The sequence below is a fragment of the Ranitomeya variabilis genome, chromosome 3 (genome assembly GCF_051348905.1).
Source record: "Ranitomeya variabilis isolate aRanVar5 chromosome 3, aRanVar5.hap1, whole genome shotgun sequence".
Classification (NCBI taxonomy): Eukaryota; Metazoa; Chordata; class Amphibia; order Anura; family Dendrobatidae; genus Ranitomeya; species Ranitomeya variabilis.
In genome coordinates, this window is record NC_135234.1 from 6,639,491 (window position 1) to 6,654,614 (window position 15,124).

Here is a 15,124-nt window from a genome sequence, read left to right on the forward strand (position 1 = left end):
CTACTTCTCATCTCTCATATCCTCCCTGTCTCACAACCCTAAACAGCTACTCAATGTCTTCAATTCTCTCCTCCGTCCCCAGTACCTCCTCCCTCCCCACTTATCTCAGCTGAAGACTTTGCCTCATTTTTCAAGCAGAAGATTGATAACATCAGATACAGTTTTTGTCGACAACCCCCAGAGCCCTTCCTCCTAACTGCTCAGCCCTCCTCCTCCAAAACCAAATTTTCCACCATTACAGATCGACTCTCCACTCTACTCTCAAGATCGCATCTCACCACCTGTGCACTTGACCCGATCCCTTCCCACTTCATCCCAAACCTCGCCACAGTCTTCATCCCAACCCTAACCCATCTCTTCAACCTATCACTAACCACTGGTGTTCTCCCCTCAAGCTTTAAACATGCCTCCATCACACCTATCCTCATAAAGCCCTCTCTTGACCCATCCTCTGTATTTAACTATCGCCCTATATCACTTCTCCTCTATGCCTCAAAATTACTGGAATAACACGTTCATCTTGAACTGCCTGCCCACCTCTCTTCTTGCTCCTTCTTCGACCGCTTACAATCTGGCTTCTGCCCACATCACTCCAATGAAACTGCCCTAACTAAAGTCACCAATAACCTACTGACTGCCAAATCCAAGGAACACTACTCTGTCTCCTCCTCCTGGACCTGTCCTCTGCCTTTGACACAGTGGACCATTCCCTATTATTACAGATCCTCTCATCCCTTGGCATCACAGACTTGGCCCTACCCTGGATCTCATCATACCTAACAGACCGGACATTCAGCGTCTCCCACTCACACACCACCTCCTCACCTCACCCCCTATCTGTCGGAGTCCCACAAGGTTCAGTCCTTGGGCCCCTGCTCTTCTCCATTTACACTTTTGGCCTGGGACAGCTCATAGATTCTCATGGCTTTCAGTATCACCTCTATGCTGATGACACACAGATCTACATCTCTGGACCAGATATCACCTCCCTACTAACCAGAATCCCACAATGTCTGTCCACTATTTCATCCTTCTTCTCCGCTAGATTTCTGAAACTTAACATGGACAAAACAGAATTCATCATCTTTCCCCCATCTCACTCAACCCCAATAGAAATATCCATTAAAGAAAATGGTTTCTTACTCTCCCCAGTCCCACTAGCTCGTTGCCTCAGGATAATCTTTGACACTGATCTCTCTTTCAAACCACATATCCAAGCCCTTTCTACTTCCTGCCAACTTCAACTCAAAAATATTTCCCGGATCCGTACATTCTTAAATCTAGAATCTGCAAAAACTCTAGTCCATGCCCTCAACATCACCCGCCTGGCTATTTTAGCCAAGAAAAGTTGCGACTCTCACTACTTTTATCTCTCTGGGTTCTGATTCAGTTGAGTATTCATGTCATTATGTTTTAGTCGCTGACTCCTCAGGAGCCCTGTTTTTTTATCTCATGAGTGGTTCTTTCAGCTAATCCTGCATGCTTTTTTATATTTTATGACATGTTTCTGCATTACCATCTTGCATGCACCTCTGCATAGGTGGCTTAGGGATTAACTCTATCCCACCAGTGAGGTCTTTATCTCACCAGGACTCCATTGTTCTACCATTTAGGATCTACTGAGCCACGTTACTTATAACATTTATGCATGGGAGCCTGTTTTCATATTGCTCTGGCAGACATATTATGTTTATATAGGGGTGTTCTACACATGATTGTGGTATTTTAAGTGTTTTTATGTTTTTTGTGGTGTTTAATAAAGTTTGTTACTTTTCTATATTTGGTGGTGTGCAAGCCGTTATTAGTCCATTCTTTCTCTTCCTTTTTGGCTAATACAATATTGGACTAGGCATTGCACCCCCATATTTATTTAACCTACAGCCAGGGTGCACCTCTTTTTGTTTTCATTGTGTCAGTAGTCAGCTCAACATCACCCGCCTTGACTACTGCAACCTCCTGCTTTGTGGCCTCCCCTCTAACACTCTCGCACCCCTCCAATCTATTCTAAACTCTGCTGCTTGACTGATCCACCTGTCCCCCCGCTATTCCCCTCTGTCAATCCCTTCACTGGCTCCCCATTGCCCAGAGACTCCAGTACAAAACCCTAACCATGACGTACAAAGCCATCCACAACCTGTCTCCTCCGTACATCTGTGACCTCATCTCCCGGTACTTTCCTACACGCAACCTCCGATCCTCACAAGATCTCCTTCTCTACTCCCCACTTATCTCCTCTTCCCACAATCGTATACAAGATTTCTCTCGCACATCCCCCATACTCTGGAACCCTCTACCACAACACATCAGACTCTCGCCTACCGTGGAAACCTTCAAAAGGAATCTGAACACTCACCTCTTCCGACAAGCCTATAACCTGCAGTAACCACCAATTGACCAAACCACTGAACTACCAGCTCTACCCTCACCCATCCCTTGTAGATTGTGAGCCCTCGAGGGCACGGTCCTCTCTCCTCCTGTACCAGTTATGACTTGTATTAAGATTACTGTACTTGGTTTTATTATTTATACCCCTCCTCACATGTAAAGTGCCATGGAATAAATGGCACTATAATAATAAATAATAATAATAACATTCTCTGCTTCTTCTCTGGTCGATATATTACATTTGTCATTCTCTAACCTAGTTATCCTCTTACTTACAGACATGAAGGAAAGGGAGATGGACATGTTGGGCCCCCAAGCTCCTCTGGATGGAACAATCCTCCCATTTCCAGATGTTGGGCCCTCTGGTAAGTCCTCCTCATAAGTCTATTATATGAGACTTCCTTCAATGACACTGAGCTACCAACCTGCAATGAAAACACTGTAGCCAAACTGGTGTGTAGGTTTGTAGATGTTCCTCAGGAAGAGTACAACAGTGTGAGATATGGCACATGATTTTTATGCTGGGGATCCTGTAACAGACTTTTCATTTGAGCCCAGGATTCTAAAGAATCCTTTCTGGGGTGAACATGCACCAGATATACCAATATTCTAGATATCAGACAACCGTACGTAAAACCCATAAATCCAATGTGAGGCCAAATATCTGTGAACTCTTTTCTCTGCTTTAGAGGAATTGCTAGCTTCGACAAATTTTCCCAAAAATTTGATTCCCAGTGAATCAATTCATATGTTAATTGCCCTTAAAAGATGTGGATAACATTCTAACCCCCATTCAATAACAGCACACTGATCGTCTTTTCATATTTTATAAAAATATGAAATTGTCCAAAAACTCTCCAAGTAATTTGTGATCAGTGAGACTCTTCTGTGCAGAACACTGACTTAAACAGATGGTGTCACTGTCAGAGGTAACATCACTTCACTCTTCTTGAGACCAGTGATGTTTTTTTATTCCAAAATGCCATCCACTTCCTCCCCACTAATATGCATTACTGTAATGCTAGTCACTACTCACAGATAAGCCGTGAGGATGGGAAGTCAAAAGTTTGTGGGTTTGTTGACTACAACATCATCAGTGTAGCCCAGTTCCCATTTTGAGCACAATGGCATTTTTTGATACTTCCCTTCATGTAAGGCTGTCTGGCATTCCTTTTTTTAAATTTATTATGTATAATCTTTATGTGGGAAAATATAGGGCATATATTACTGCTCGTTCATGATACTAATACTGCCCCCTTCTGAAACTGGCTATAGCAGCTTCTACTATGGTGGAGTCCCCCTCCAACATTCAGATGCATATTTTGATGCTCCAAGACATTCTTTCCATTTGAGGAATGCAAAATAGCTGACAAATAACATTTCCCACATGTCTACTTTACATTAGCACAATTTTGGAAACATCGGGGGTTTTTAGGAAGTTATAAGGTTAAAAAGCTGACCAGCGATTTCTTATTTTTCCAACAAAATTTACAAAACCATTTTTTTAGGGACCACCTCACATTGCATGAAGTTTATTAACCCTTCAGGTGCTTCACAGGAATTAATGGAACGTGGAACGAAAAAATGAACATTTCACTTTTTTCACAAAAATGTTATTTTAGACCCAATTTTTTTACTTTTGCAAGGGTGACATGAAAAAATGGACCACAAAAGTTGTTGTGCAATTTCTCCCGAGTACGCAGATACCCCATATGTGGAGGAATCTACTGTTTGGGTGCACGGCAGAGCTCGGAAGGGAAGGAGAGACATTTGACTTCTTGAATGTAAAATTTGCTGGAATAATTAGCAGACGCCATGTCGCGTTTGGAGACCCCCTGATGTGCCTAAACTGTGGAAACTCTCCACAAGTCACCCCATCTTGGAAACTAGACCCCTCAGGGAACTTATCTAGATGTGTATTGAGCACCTTGAACCCCCAGGTACTTCACAGAAGTTTATAACGTTGAGCCGTGAAAATAAAAATAAAAAAAATCACATTTTTGCACCTCAATTTTTTTATTTTCACAAGGGTAACAGGAGAAATTGGACCCCAAAATTTGTTGTGCAATTTCTCCTGAGTGCGCAGATACCCCATAGGTGGGAAAAACGACTGTTTCCAAAAAGCATTTTTGCCATTTTGTATTTTTTTCACAGACGGTGTTACCTGTGCTCGCTGGATAATGTTCTTTACTACAGTGGACTTTTACAGATGTGGCAATATCACATTTTGTATTTCATTTTTTTATCTGCTGGAAGTTTCTGTTTGAAATCCGCAGTAGAAGAAAAATTCAGCTGTGAATCAGGTCAATGTTATACTGCGGAATGAAGGGGGAGATTTCCGCACCAAAACCCCAAATAAATCTGCACCGAATGTGGCGAATTTTGCTCCTGGATTTTCAACATACCTTGAATGGGTAGGGCCTGGGTCAATAGTCTAAGTGAAGGGGTTAATAAAAAATGGTGGTCTGTAGCAGAAAAAGGGTTAATGTGCCCAGCCACAGTTGTGTAGGATGATGAGGGGTTAATGGGGTCTATATTGTTGTGGTTCTAGGGCAGGAAAATCTTATCTTCGATTCTACGGAACGTAGCCGAACCCCATTAGATTCAATGGGAGGCCAAACCAATCGTGTACACAACACCTTAAGGCGTGGCAAAAAGCTTCCAAAACAGCTAAAATTAGGGGTGGACACAAGGAAAAGTGGCATAAATTGACCCACAGTAGAACTTTGCCAAGGGCACAGCAGCAGTCAGCCATGGGTCATGCGTAAGATGCCCAAGCGAGGTAGTCGGGGCGAGATTCTGTCCACACTCACTTTGGCATCCTACAGACAATTGTGGGTCCTGGCTGGGTGTTAGTGCTGTGAGGGCCTTGTGCCCATGCAGGCTGCCAGTAGCCGATGGTATTGGCTGACCAGGACCACGACTTCCACCGATTAGTAAATTAGACTTCTGTTCAAACATGGGAACTTTACTGAACTTGAGAAGGGGGTTATACCCAAGGGATAGTGAGTACATGGTCTTAAGAACTTTTCATTCACAGCAAGAAGCCTTTTTACTGACATCATCCTCCCACTACAGTCTGCTCCAGGGCTGGTGTTGGAGCCAACATGGACAGTTTATGTATCATAAGAGCAAGGAACATTCCCTTAACTCTACATAACAGCTAAAACCTACATCAAAGGAATTGACCATTAGCTGTGACAGGTGGTCACACAAGTTCCTGGGGTGTGAAGTCCTCTGTTCTTTTAATAGAATAAAGAGAATCTACATTGTAGATGGACATTGTGTCTCCAACCTCTTGGAGGATACATAACCCCTGTGGTGTTAGGAGTATAAGCTATTGTTCCTGAACTGAACATCTTATCTTTGACACACATTCCATGTGGATGTGAATTACAAGACATTGTTCTTCAGTTGGACATCCAGTCTCCAGCCTAAACGGAATGCCCTCAAGCCTTTTGACACCAGGACTTTATCTTAAATCCAAGGACGCCATCCAAAGGAAGGTGATGATTACTGCAGCCAATGACAGTGTTCACATTGCCAGAAGACGATTGGACATTTGCCACAGAAGATACCGGAAGCAAGGGTGGAGTCATGGCTTGTATGTGGGTGTGGATGTGTATTGGTTTAATATATATGTAAGGATCAGTTATGCATCTTCTCCTTCCCCACATCCCAGTTTCCTCTACCCTCTCCTACTACCCCTTCCCTTTAATTTACCCTTGTCCCTTAGTTAGACTTCCCTTATGTATGTCATTGTAAATACTGTACCTTGTTTGTAATAAACCCCCTTTTAAAGATCCAGTAGTTCTTGTTAATTAGTATTAACTGGCACCCCCAAAACTTAGCAAATTCTACAGCCGGTATAGCACACTGCTTTGCCCTACTTCATCACAGCCTAGCTTGTCACCACGGTACAGTTTAGCGAGCTTTTCGATACCTGCTCAGCGGCTTTGCATCCTATCACTATGGACACCCTGGATCTACCGCTCGGGACCCTCACTAGTTCCAGTCTCAGTCCTCTGTGTTTATCGAGCTCTGGGTTTCTAATGACAGTTCGTCCTATCGAAGGACCCCTTTAAGGTAGAAGGCCACTCTGCCTCTTCTGTCAGTTCCTAGTCACGCTACCTCATTGTCTCATCGTCTCCTTTGCTGTAGTTCACCCAAATGGCAGCACTCCACATTTGTCATTTCTTCAGACTCTAACTCTTCTCTGACTAAGGGCTCATTTCCACTTGCGAGAAACACGTCCGTGTCTCGCATGTGGAAACCAAGCTGTGGCACCGGCACTTTGGAGCGGAGCGTGCAGCTCCACGTGTTCCGCTCTGGGGTGCCGGCACCAGAGCTTGGTTTCCACATGTGAGACACGGACGTGTTTCTCGCAAGTGGAAATGAGCCCTAACTTCAGGAAGCAGGTCTCTTGTCCTAGCACTAAGCCCTCCCCTGTGTCTGTTGCTGGGGCAATGTACCTTTTCAACTGCATTCTATACAAACACTACCTTGTTTCCTAAAACCTAACCTATGTCTTTCATAATTCACATCATTATACATTATAATACTTTACATTATCACATTACATTAGCAAACATCTTACACTTCACATTGTACACAACAGTGATGTCTTCAAGGGGGAGCAGTGCAATATGTCCATCTTCTTCTTACATTGCCCCCAACTTTAATTATGGTCATGCTCGACCATCCAAAACACCTGGAAAACACCAATGCACTAACCACACATATCATAACATTTTAACCAACATGACGTCTTCATCCTTCTTTCTTCCCGAGTGACGTGGAACTGGTCCTACTCAGTAAGGATCCTGGAACTACAACTGCAACTGCTCAAGTCTCTTTAATCAGGCAACAATCCCTCGGGTTAACATTGGTCCTGGTTTTGCAAGGGACCACAAGCCAATAAATCATCCCCAACAATTCATAGGTACAGTCCATTCACCTTCAACCCGGTTAGATCATCGGATAGTCCACTTGTCTCCATGGGTCCGCATGACCCTGGTCTCACCAATTTGGAGACCCGGACACCGCCTGTGTAAGTTCCTTTTAATCATAACACAGCAACAGCTCCAGTAGTTCTGGAGCACAGTCCATACAGTCCCTCATCTGTCTTTTAAGATAAGTGTGCAATTAACACAGTCCTGACCCGACTCGATCCTCAGGCTGTCCATTTTCATTCTTCCCCTCTCCTTTTGTGAACAGCAGTCCCTTTAATTTGCACAGTCTATAGGGACAGAAAAGGGTTTCCGTTCCTTTTAGAGTTCGCAGTCCCGCCATCCAGCAGGGCGGTATGCAACGTGCGTAAAACAAACTAGATCACAGATATATGGAGGACACAGGTTGTGGATGGCTTTGAATGCCATGTTTATGGTTTTGAACTTGAGTCTCTGAGTAATTGGGAGCCAGTGAAGGGATTGACAAAGAGGAGAGGCCGGGGAATAGCAGGAGGATAGGTGGATTAGTCGGGCAGCAGAATTTAGAATAGAATGGAAGGGTGCGAGACTGTTAGAAGGGAGGCTACAAAGCAGGAGGTTGGAGTACACGAGGCAGGAGATGAGTGCATGGCTAGGGTTTTTTCAGATTCTTGATTAAGGAATCTATGTATCTGGGAAATATTTTTGAGTTGTAGTCGTCAGGAAGTGGAAATGACATGGATATGTGTTCTGAAGGTGAGATTAGAGTCCAGTGTTACCCCCGAGGCAGAGAGCTTGCAGGACACCCTCATCTACGCCTTGTAGTTGCAGGCCAGAAAGAACATGTGCTCCAGTGGATGGCAAGTGCTGCAGCAAGTGGCCTCTCCTTCCTCCACCGTAACATCACACACAGTACAGTCATCATAGGTGGCACCCCAATTACCACAGATGTGCAAGCCTGCAGAGCTGTTCACACATTCTGTTCCATGGGCAACAGAGGTCTGCTCCAAAGAGTCACAGATTCAAGAGGAAAAAAGCATCTGTACCGGAGGCCATCATTTTTACCAGTTGGATTCGGGGTCGGACAAAGTAGGATCCAAGCAGAATCCAGACCCTCATTACCGGACATTAACCCCCAGGGATGGAGGTCATCCTGATGAGTCAGATACCTGAGGCGCACGCGGACTGTACTTTTGTGTCAGGGCAGGAAGAGAAGGAGGGAGACCCTCAGTGTGAGGAGTCTGAGAACAGAGAGGATAGTAAGGTTGTAGATCCCACTTGGTGTGAACCCAGAAGCACACAGCTGAGTAGCTCAGCAGAGGAGGTCGACGACGAGGAAGAAGAGGAGGTTATGTCCCTCAGTTGTGATCACATAAAATGTTTCCTCCCACACATGGCAAAGCTAAGAGCTTGAACTTCACCATCTCCAATCTGTAGGCCACAGAAATGCTGCATTTCCGCCTGGTGTATACAGACTCTGATGAATGTCGCAGTCCCCCAGTATCAGTTGCTCAGTCGCCTTTACTTATTTAAAAACCTGTGGCTGCGCTCCACCGGCATGTCGCAGACAACATCACCTATTCCTTGAAATGATCAATGTCTGCCAGGCTACTTTTCACCACTGACACATGGACGAGCAAACATGGGCAGGGGTGTTACATCTCACTGATTGGGTGAATGTGGGGGCAGGCGGTCACGGGGCTGCTCAACAAGTCTTGCAGGGCAGTTGGGGATGGAGAACTAAACCACTAAACACCATAAGAAGGAGAATTAAACTACTAAACACCTAGGGCTGGAGAACTAAACTATTATACACCAGGGGATGGAGAACTAAACCACTAGACACCAAGGTGTCACTATACACCAAGTCTTAAAATCTCCAAAGCTTGTGGGACAAAACTCTGTATCTAACACTTCCTCCACTGCTTCTGCCTCCTCCACCTCCTCTAGGGCCTCCACCAAAGCCCTCAACCTCTCCCTTAATGAGACACGCGTTCCAACAGTGCAGCAGCCAGGGCTCACCGTAATCAGGCAGTGTTTAAATTAATTTGCCTTAGAGATCGCAGTCACACAGCTGAAGAGTTGTGGACGGCTATCCAGATTGAGTTTGAGCAATGACTGTCCCCACAGAACCTGGATGCAGGGTGTTATGATCTGGTGGCCTAAGAGCAGCATGAGACGTACTCTGGAGAAGGTGGTACCTGTACTGACCGCAGACCCTGAACTTAACACCGCAACTAGAAGTAGCCGTGGAATGTACCTAGCACTCCCTGGACATCTCGACAAGCCGGAGGACTAATTACCCCTAGAGATAGAAAAGGGAAAACTATCTTGCCTCAGAGAAAATTCCCAAAGGACAGACAGCCCCCCACAAATATTGACTGTGAGAGGAGAGGGAAAAAACATACACAGACTGAAATCAGAATTTAGCAAAGGAGGCCACTTCTAGCTAAATAGAAAGGATAGGACAGAGTACTATGCGGTCAGTATTAAAAACTAGAAAATATCCACCACAGAAAATACAAAAACTCCACAGCTAACTAAAGATATGGAGGGTATATCTGCATCTCTAGAGATACCAGCTTGGCTAAACAAATCCTTATACAGACCAAGCTGGACAAGACAAAAAAAAACATGGAAAAAAACTGAACAATAAGGCCACAGAATGTGGACAGCAAAAAAATCAAGGCCAGAACTTATCTTTGTTGAAAAGAACTGCAAAGCAGGAGAGACCAGGCTCATGGTGCAAGACAAACTGTTAGTGAAGGTGCAGGAACCGAGGAACAAATGGAGGAGGGTGATGAGGAAGAGGTGATGGGCATGCAACAATTTGGAGATGAAGAGGATAATGATCCCGTCTCTGTTGTCCATTGTTGGCAGGAGGGGACGTACGAAGCAAGCTTAATTGTTACCCTGCCACCAGGACACCATAGACTTGGACCTCATGGAAGCGCCACACACGAGCGCCTTTTTGCGGCACTATCTGCAACATGATGCCTGTATTGTTAGGATTAGAAATAATGCTGACTAACGGGTTGCCACTGTGTTAGATCCATTGCACAAGAGCACATTTTGACAGTTGCTTCCCCCCTGTAAAGGGACGCACACATACTGGAGTATTGAAACACGCTTGTACACAATCTTAAGAGTGATTTTCCCCCAAGACAGCAGTAAGGCACACAGCATGCATCGCAGTTTTAGGCTTCGAACCCTGGAAACGTTCAGTCGTCAATGCAAGAACATTAGCAGCAGCAGTGTAGGTGGCATAACCAATTTGAGTCGTTTTACACATTTTTTAGACCAGCCCGTGCACCAGCAGAACAGAGTACAAGTCTGACACATTGTGAATGACTGGAGAGGATGGTGCAGAAGTATCTTGAGCTCAATATCAATGCCATCAGGGGGAATTTGGACAGTTTTGCATTTTGGTCTTCAAAAATGGATGAGTGGCCTGAGCTCACCTCACATGCCTTAGAGGTTTTATTGTGCCCACAGCCAGCGTTCTCTCAGAACGTGTCTTCGGCACTGTTGCTGTTATCCTGATGGATAAGTGCATCTGCCTATCCTCTGAAAATGTAGACCACCTAACTTTCATGAAGATGAACAATTCATGAATCTCCAATGGGAAGACTAGGCAATGATGTAGTTTTTAGTATGCTGCACTGATCTCGCATTATTGCAGTATGTGACACCTTTGTCATGGCTTCTGCATCTGATTTTGCTACTGCTGCTGATGTTACTAACAATTTTTGGAAATGTGGAGACTCCAAGCTATGTCTCCTTCTGGTGGCTTGCCTGTAGTGGAAGTCGTGTCAGTGCCACATTATACTATTTCTACTCTGGGGAAATTGATGACATTTTTGTGGTGTCTGCCCCTAATTTTTTGAAATGTTTGGACTCCAAGTTCGGTCTCCTTCATGTGTGTTGTCTGAATTTGGCAGACCTCTCAGAAAATCAGGCCTACACCTGTCACTCATCCACCTGTTACTGATCAATGTTTAAGCTAGAAATGCTGGTCCAAGCCCCGTCCCAGGCCCTGCCCCATGCATCCATGCTGCGCATTTATACAATTTGTATTCTGGATGAGTTGGGCGATTGTAGAGTTGTGACGCGGAGAGAAACAAGGTTAATTGGGGTGCCACCTCTTTGGACTCTACTGTGTGTGATATTAAGGTGGAGGAAGAGTAGGAGAGGCCACATGATGTAGCGCTTGCCATTGATTGGAGCACATTATCTTTCTGGCCCTCACCTACAAGGCATACCGATGTGTGGCTGCCAAAGAAAGGGAGTCGAGTAGCCCATCCAGTAACACAAATTTTCAGAAGTCTTTGGATAGGACTAGCCAGTGTTTGTTCAGTAGAGCTTTCAGTAACATTACCACTTACCCCACACACCTCGAACTCCAAGCCTATTACCCCTTCCACCACAACCTTGCTTTTCCCCACTCATGTTAGATGTGCTCTTCCTGTCTTTTAACCAGCTGTTTCACAACCCTAGGCCTGCAACACATTATTAGCACAAAGGATTTATATTATGAAATGAGGCCTGGTGCCTTCACCAGAGTATTATCCCAAACTATTTTAATTAGGAAATGTGGACTCCTGCATGCACACCAATATTAGCCCAAACAATTTTAATTAGTAAATGTAACCTCTTGAGTCCTGACTGCGACACAGTGTTAGTCCAAACGATTTGGATTAGGAAATGGGGCCTGGTGCATGCACTGTTATGACCCCAATGGCAGAGGGTCTCAGAAATAATTACTAAGTCTGCAAACACAAAAAACCAGCTCATAGGGCAGTGGTAACTGAGCTGACCATATATAGGTTCAGACATAGGACTACTGGTAACAAAATCTTGTATGCCCTGCACACGAGCAGCAAGCTGGTCTACACTTGTAATCAAGGTCAGGACATTCATGTCTGCAGCAAGCACAAGCCACTCAGAGGTAAAGGGGAGGAAGAGAGGAAAAAAAAAAAAAAAACTCAGAATTTCCTTTCTTATAATCCCACTTCTGCAATACATTAAACATTCAATGTTGGCCTGGTATACTGTTATGACCCCAATGGCAGAGGGTCTCAGAAATAATTACTAAGTCTGCAAACACAAAAAACCAGCTCATAGGGCAGTGGTAACTGAGCTGACCATATATCTAATCCTAGCACCACAAATAGCAGCAGCCGGGGAACGTGCCTACGTTGGTTCTAGACGTCTCGCGCCAGCCGGAGAACTAACTAACCCTAGAAGGGAAAAGAAATACCTTTCTTGCCTCCAGAGAAAAGACCCCAAAAGTTGGATACAAGCCCCCAACAAATAATAACGGTGAGGTAAGAGGAAAAGACAAACGCAAGAATGAGCTAGGTATTTAGCAAAGAAAGGCCCACTAGCTAATAGCAGAATATAGTAAGATGACTTATATGGTCAGCAAAAACCCTATCAAAATATCCACGCTGGATATTCAAGAACCCCCGAACCGTCTAACGGCCCGGGGGGAGAACACCAGCCCCCTAGAGCTTCCAGCAAGGTCAGGAATCACATTTAGTACAAGCTGGACAAAAATGAGAGCAAGCAAATAACCAAAAAACAAAGAAGCAGGACTTAACTTAATTTTGCACGAACCACGACCAGCAGACAGGAGCAAACAGAAAGGATCTGATTACAACGATGCCAGGCACTGGACTAAGGATCCAGGAAGCTTATATAGCAACACCCCTGGACTAACGACCCAGGTGGGTGCCAAACTGAGGAAAGACAATCCCAGAGTCATATCACTAGTAACCACAAGAGGGAGCTAAAAAGTCTAATTCACAACAATGCACCCCAATATCTGCTCAAACAATTTGGATTAAAAATAGGGTCTCTGTTGTGAATTTGCTTTTTGCTCCCTCTAGTGGTTACTAGTTTTTTGACTCTGGTTTTTCTGTCATTCCTTTTATCCGCACCTGGGTCGTTAGTTAGGGGTGTTGCTATATAAGCTCCCTGGACCTTCAGTTCTATGCCTGGCAACGTAGTTATCAGAGCTAGTCTGCTGTGCTCTTGTCTACTGATCCTGGTTCCAGTTATATCAGCTAAGTCTGCCTTTTGCTTTTTGCTATTTGTTTTGGTTTTGTATTTTTGTCCAGCTTGTTCCAAATCTATATCCTGACCTTTGCTGGAAGCTCTAGGGGGCTGGTGTTCTCCCCCCGGACCGTTAGACGGTTCGGGGGTTCTTGAATTTCCAGTGTGGATTTTGATAGGGTTTTTGTTGACCATATAAGTTACCTTTCTTTATTCTGCTATTAGTAAGCGGGCCTCTCTGTGCTAAACCTGGTTCATTTCTGTGTTTGTCATTTCCTCTTACCTCACCGTCATTATTTGTGGGGGGCTTCTATCCAGCTTTGGGGTCCCCTTCTCTGGAGGCAAGAAAGGTCTTTGTTTTCCTCTACTAGGGGTAGCTAGATTCTCCGGCTGGCGCGTGTCATCTAGAATCAACGTAGGAATGATCCCCGGCTACTTCTAGTGTTGGCGTTAGGAGTAGATATATGGTCAACCCAGTTACCACTGCCCTAGGAGCTGGATTTTTGTATTCTGCAGACTTCCACGTTCCTCTGAGACCCTCGCCATTGGGGTCATAACAGTTTGCCAGGCCAGTATTAAATGTTTAATGCATTGCAGAAGAGGGATTATAAGAAAGAAGATTCTGAGTTTTTTTTTTTTTTTTCTTCTTCCCCTTTACCTCAGAGTGGCTATGCTTGCTGCAGACATGAATGTCCAGACCTTGATTACAAGTGTGGACCAGCTGGCTACTCGTGTGCAGGGCATACAAGATTATGTTATCAGAAATCCTAGGTCAGAACCTAAAATACCGATTCCTGAACTGTTTTCCGGAGACAGGTTTAAGTTTAGGAATTTCGTGAATAATTGTAAATTGTTTTTGTCCCTGAGACCCTGTTCATCTGGAGATTCTGCTCAGCAAGTAAAAATTGTTATTTCGTTCTTACGGGGCGACCCTCAGGATTGGGCTTTTTCGCTGGCGCCAGGAGATCCGGCATTGGCTGATCTTGATGCGTTTTTTCTGGCGCTCGGTTTACTTTATGAGGAACCCAATCTTGAGATTCAGGCAGAAAAGGCCTTGCTGGCTATGTCTCAGGGGCAGGACGAGGCTGAAGTGTATTGCCAAAAATTTCGGAAATGGTCCGTGCTGACACATTGGAACGAGTGTGCACTGGCCGCTAATTTTAGAAATGGCCTTTCTGAAGCCATTAAGAATGTTATGGTGGGTTTTCCCATTCCCACAGGTCTGAATGATACTATGGCACTGGCTATTCAAATTGACCGGCGGTTGCGGGAGCGCAAAACCGCAAATTCCCTCATGGTGTTGTCTGAACAGACACCTAATTCGGTGCAATGTGATAGAAAAACCGCAAATTCCCTCATGGTGTTGTCTGAACAGACACCTGATTTAATGCAATGTGATAGAATCCTGACTAGAAATGAGCGGAAAATTCATAGACGCCGGAATGGCTTGTGCTACTACTGTGGTGATTCTACACATGTTATCTCAGCATGCTCTAAACGTATAGCTAAGGTTGTTAGTCCTGTCACCGTTGGTAATTTGCAACCTAAATTTATTCTGTCTGTAACTTTGATTTGCTCACTGTCATCTTATCCTGTCATGGCGTTTGTAGATTCAGGTGCTGCCCTGAGTCTCATGGATCTCTCATTTGCTAAGCGCTGTGGTTTTACTCTTGAACCATTAGAAAATCCTATCCCTCTTAGGGGTATTGATGCTACACCATTGGCAGCAAATAAACCGCAGTATTGGACACAGG

The 15,124-nt window shown here is 44.7% G+C and overlaps 1 protein-coding gene across 1 annotated transcript in view; it reads left to right on the forward strand.

Annotated features, from left to right (window-relative positions):
- Positions 1-15,124, forward strand: part of LOC143817874 (uncharacterized) — a 146,339-nt gene that overhangs the window by 119,553 nt on the left and 11,662 nt on the right. The window contains exon 5 of the mRNA XM_077299338.1: positions 2,664-2,750. Within this exon, the coding sequence (XP_077155453.1) occupies positions 2,664-2,750 (87 nt within the window). The remainder of the gene's footprint in view (positions 1-2,663; positions 2,751-15,124) is intronic.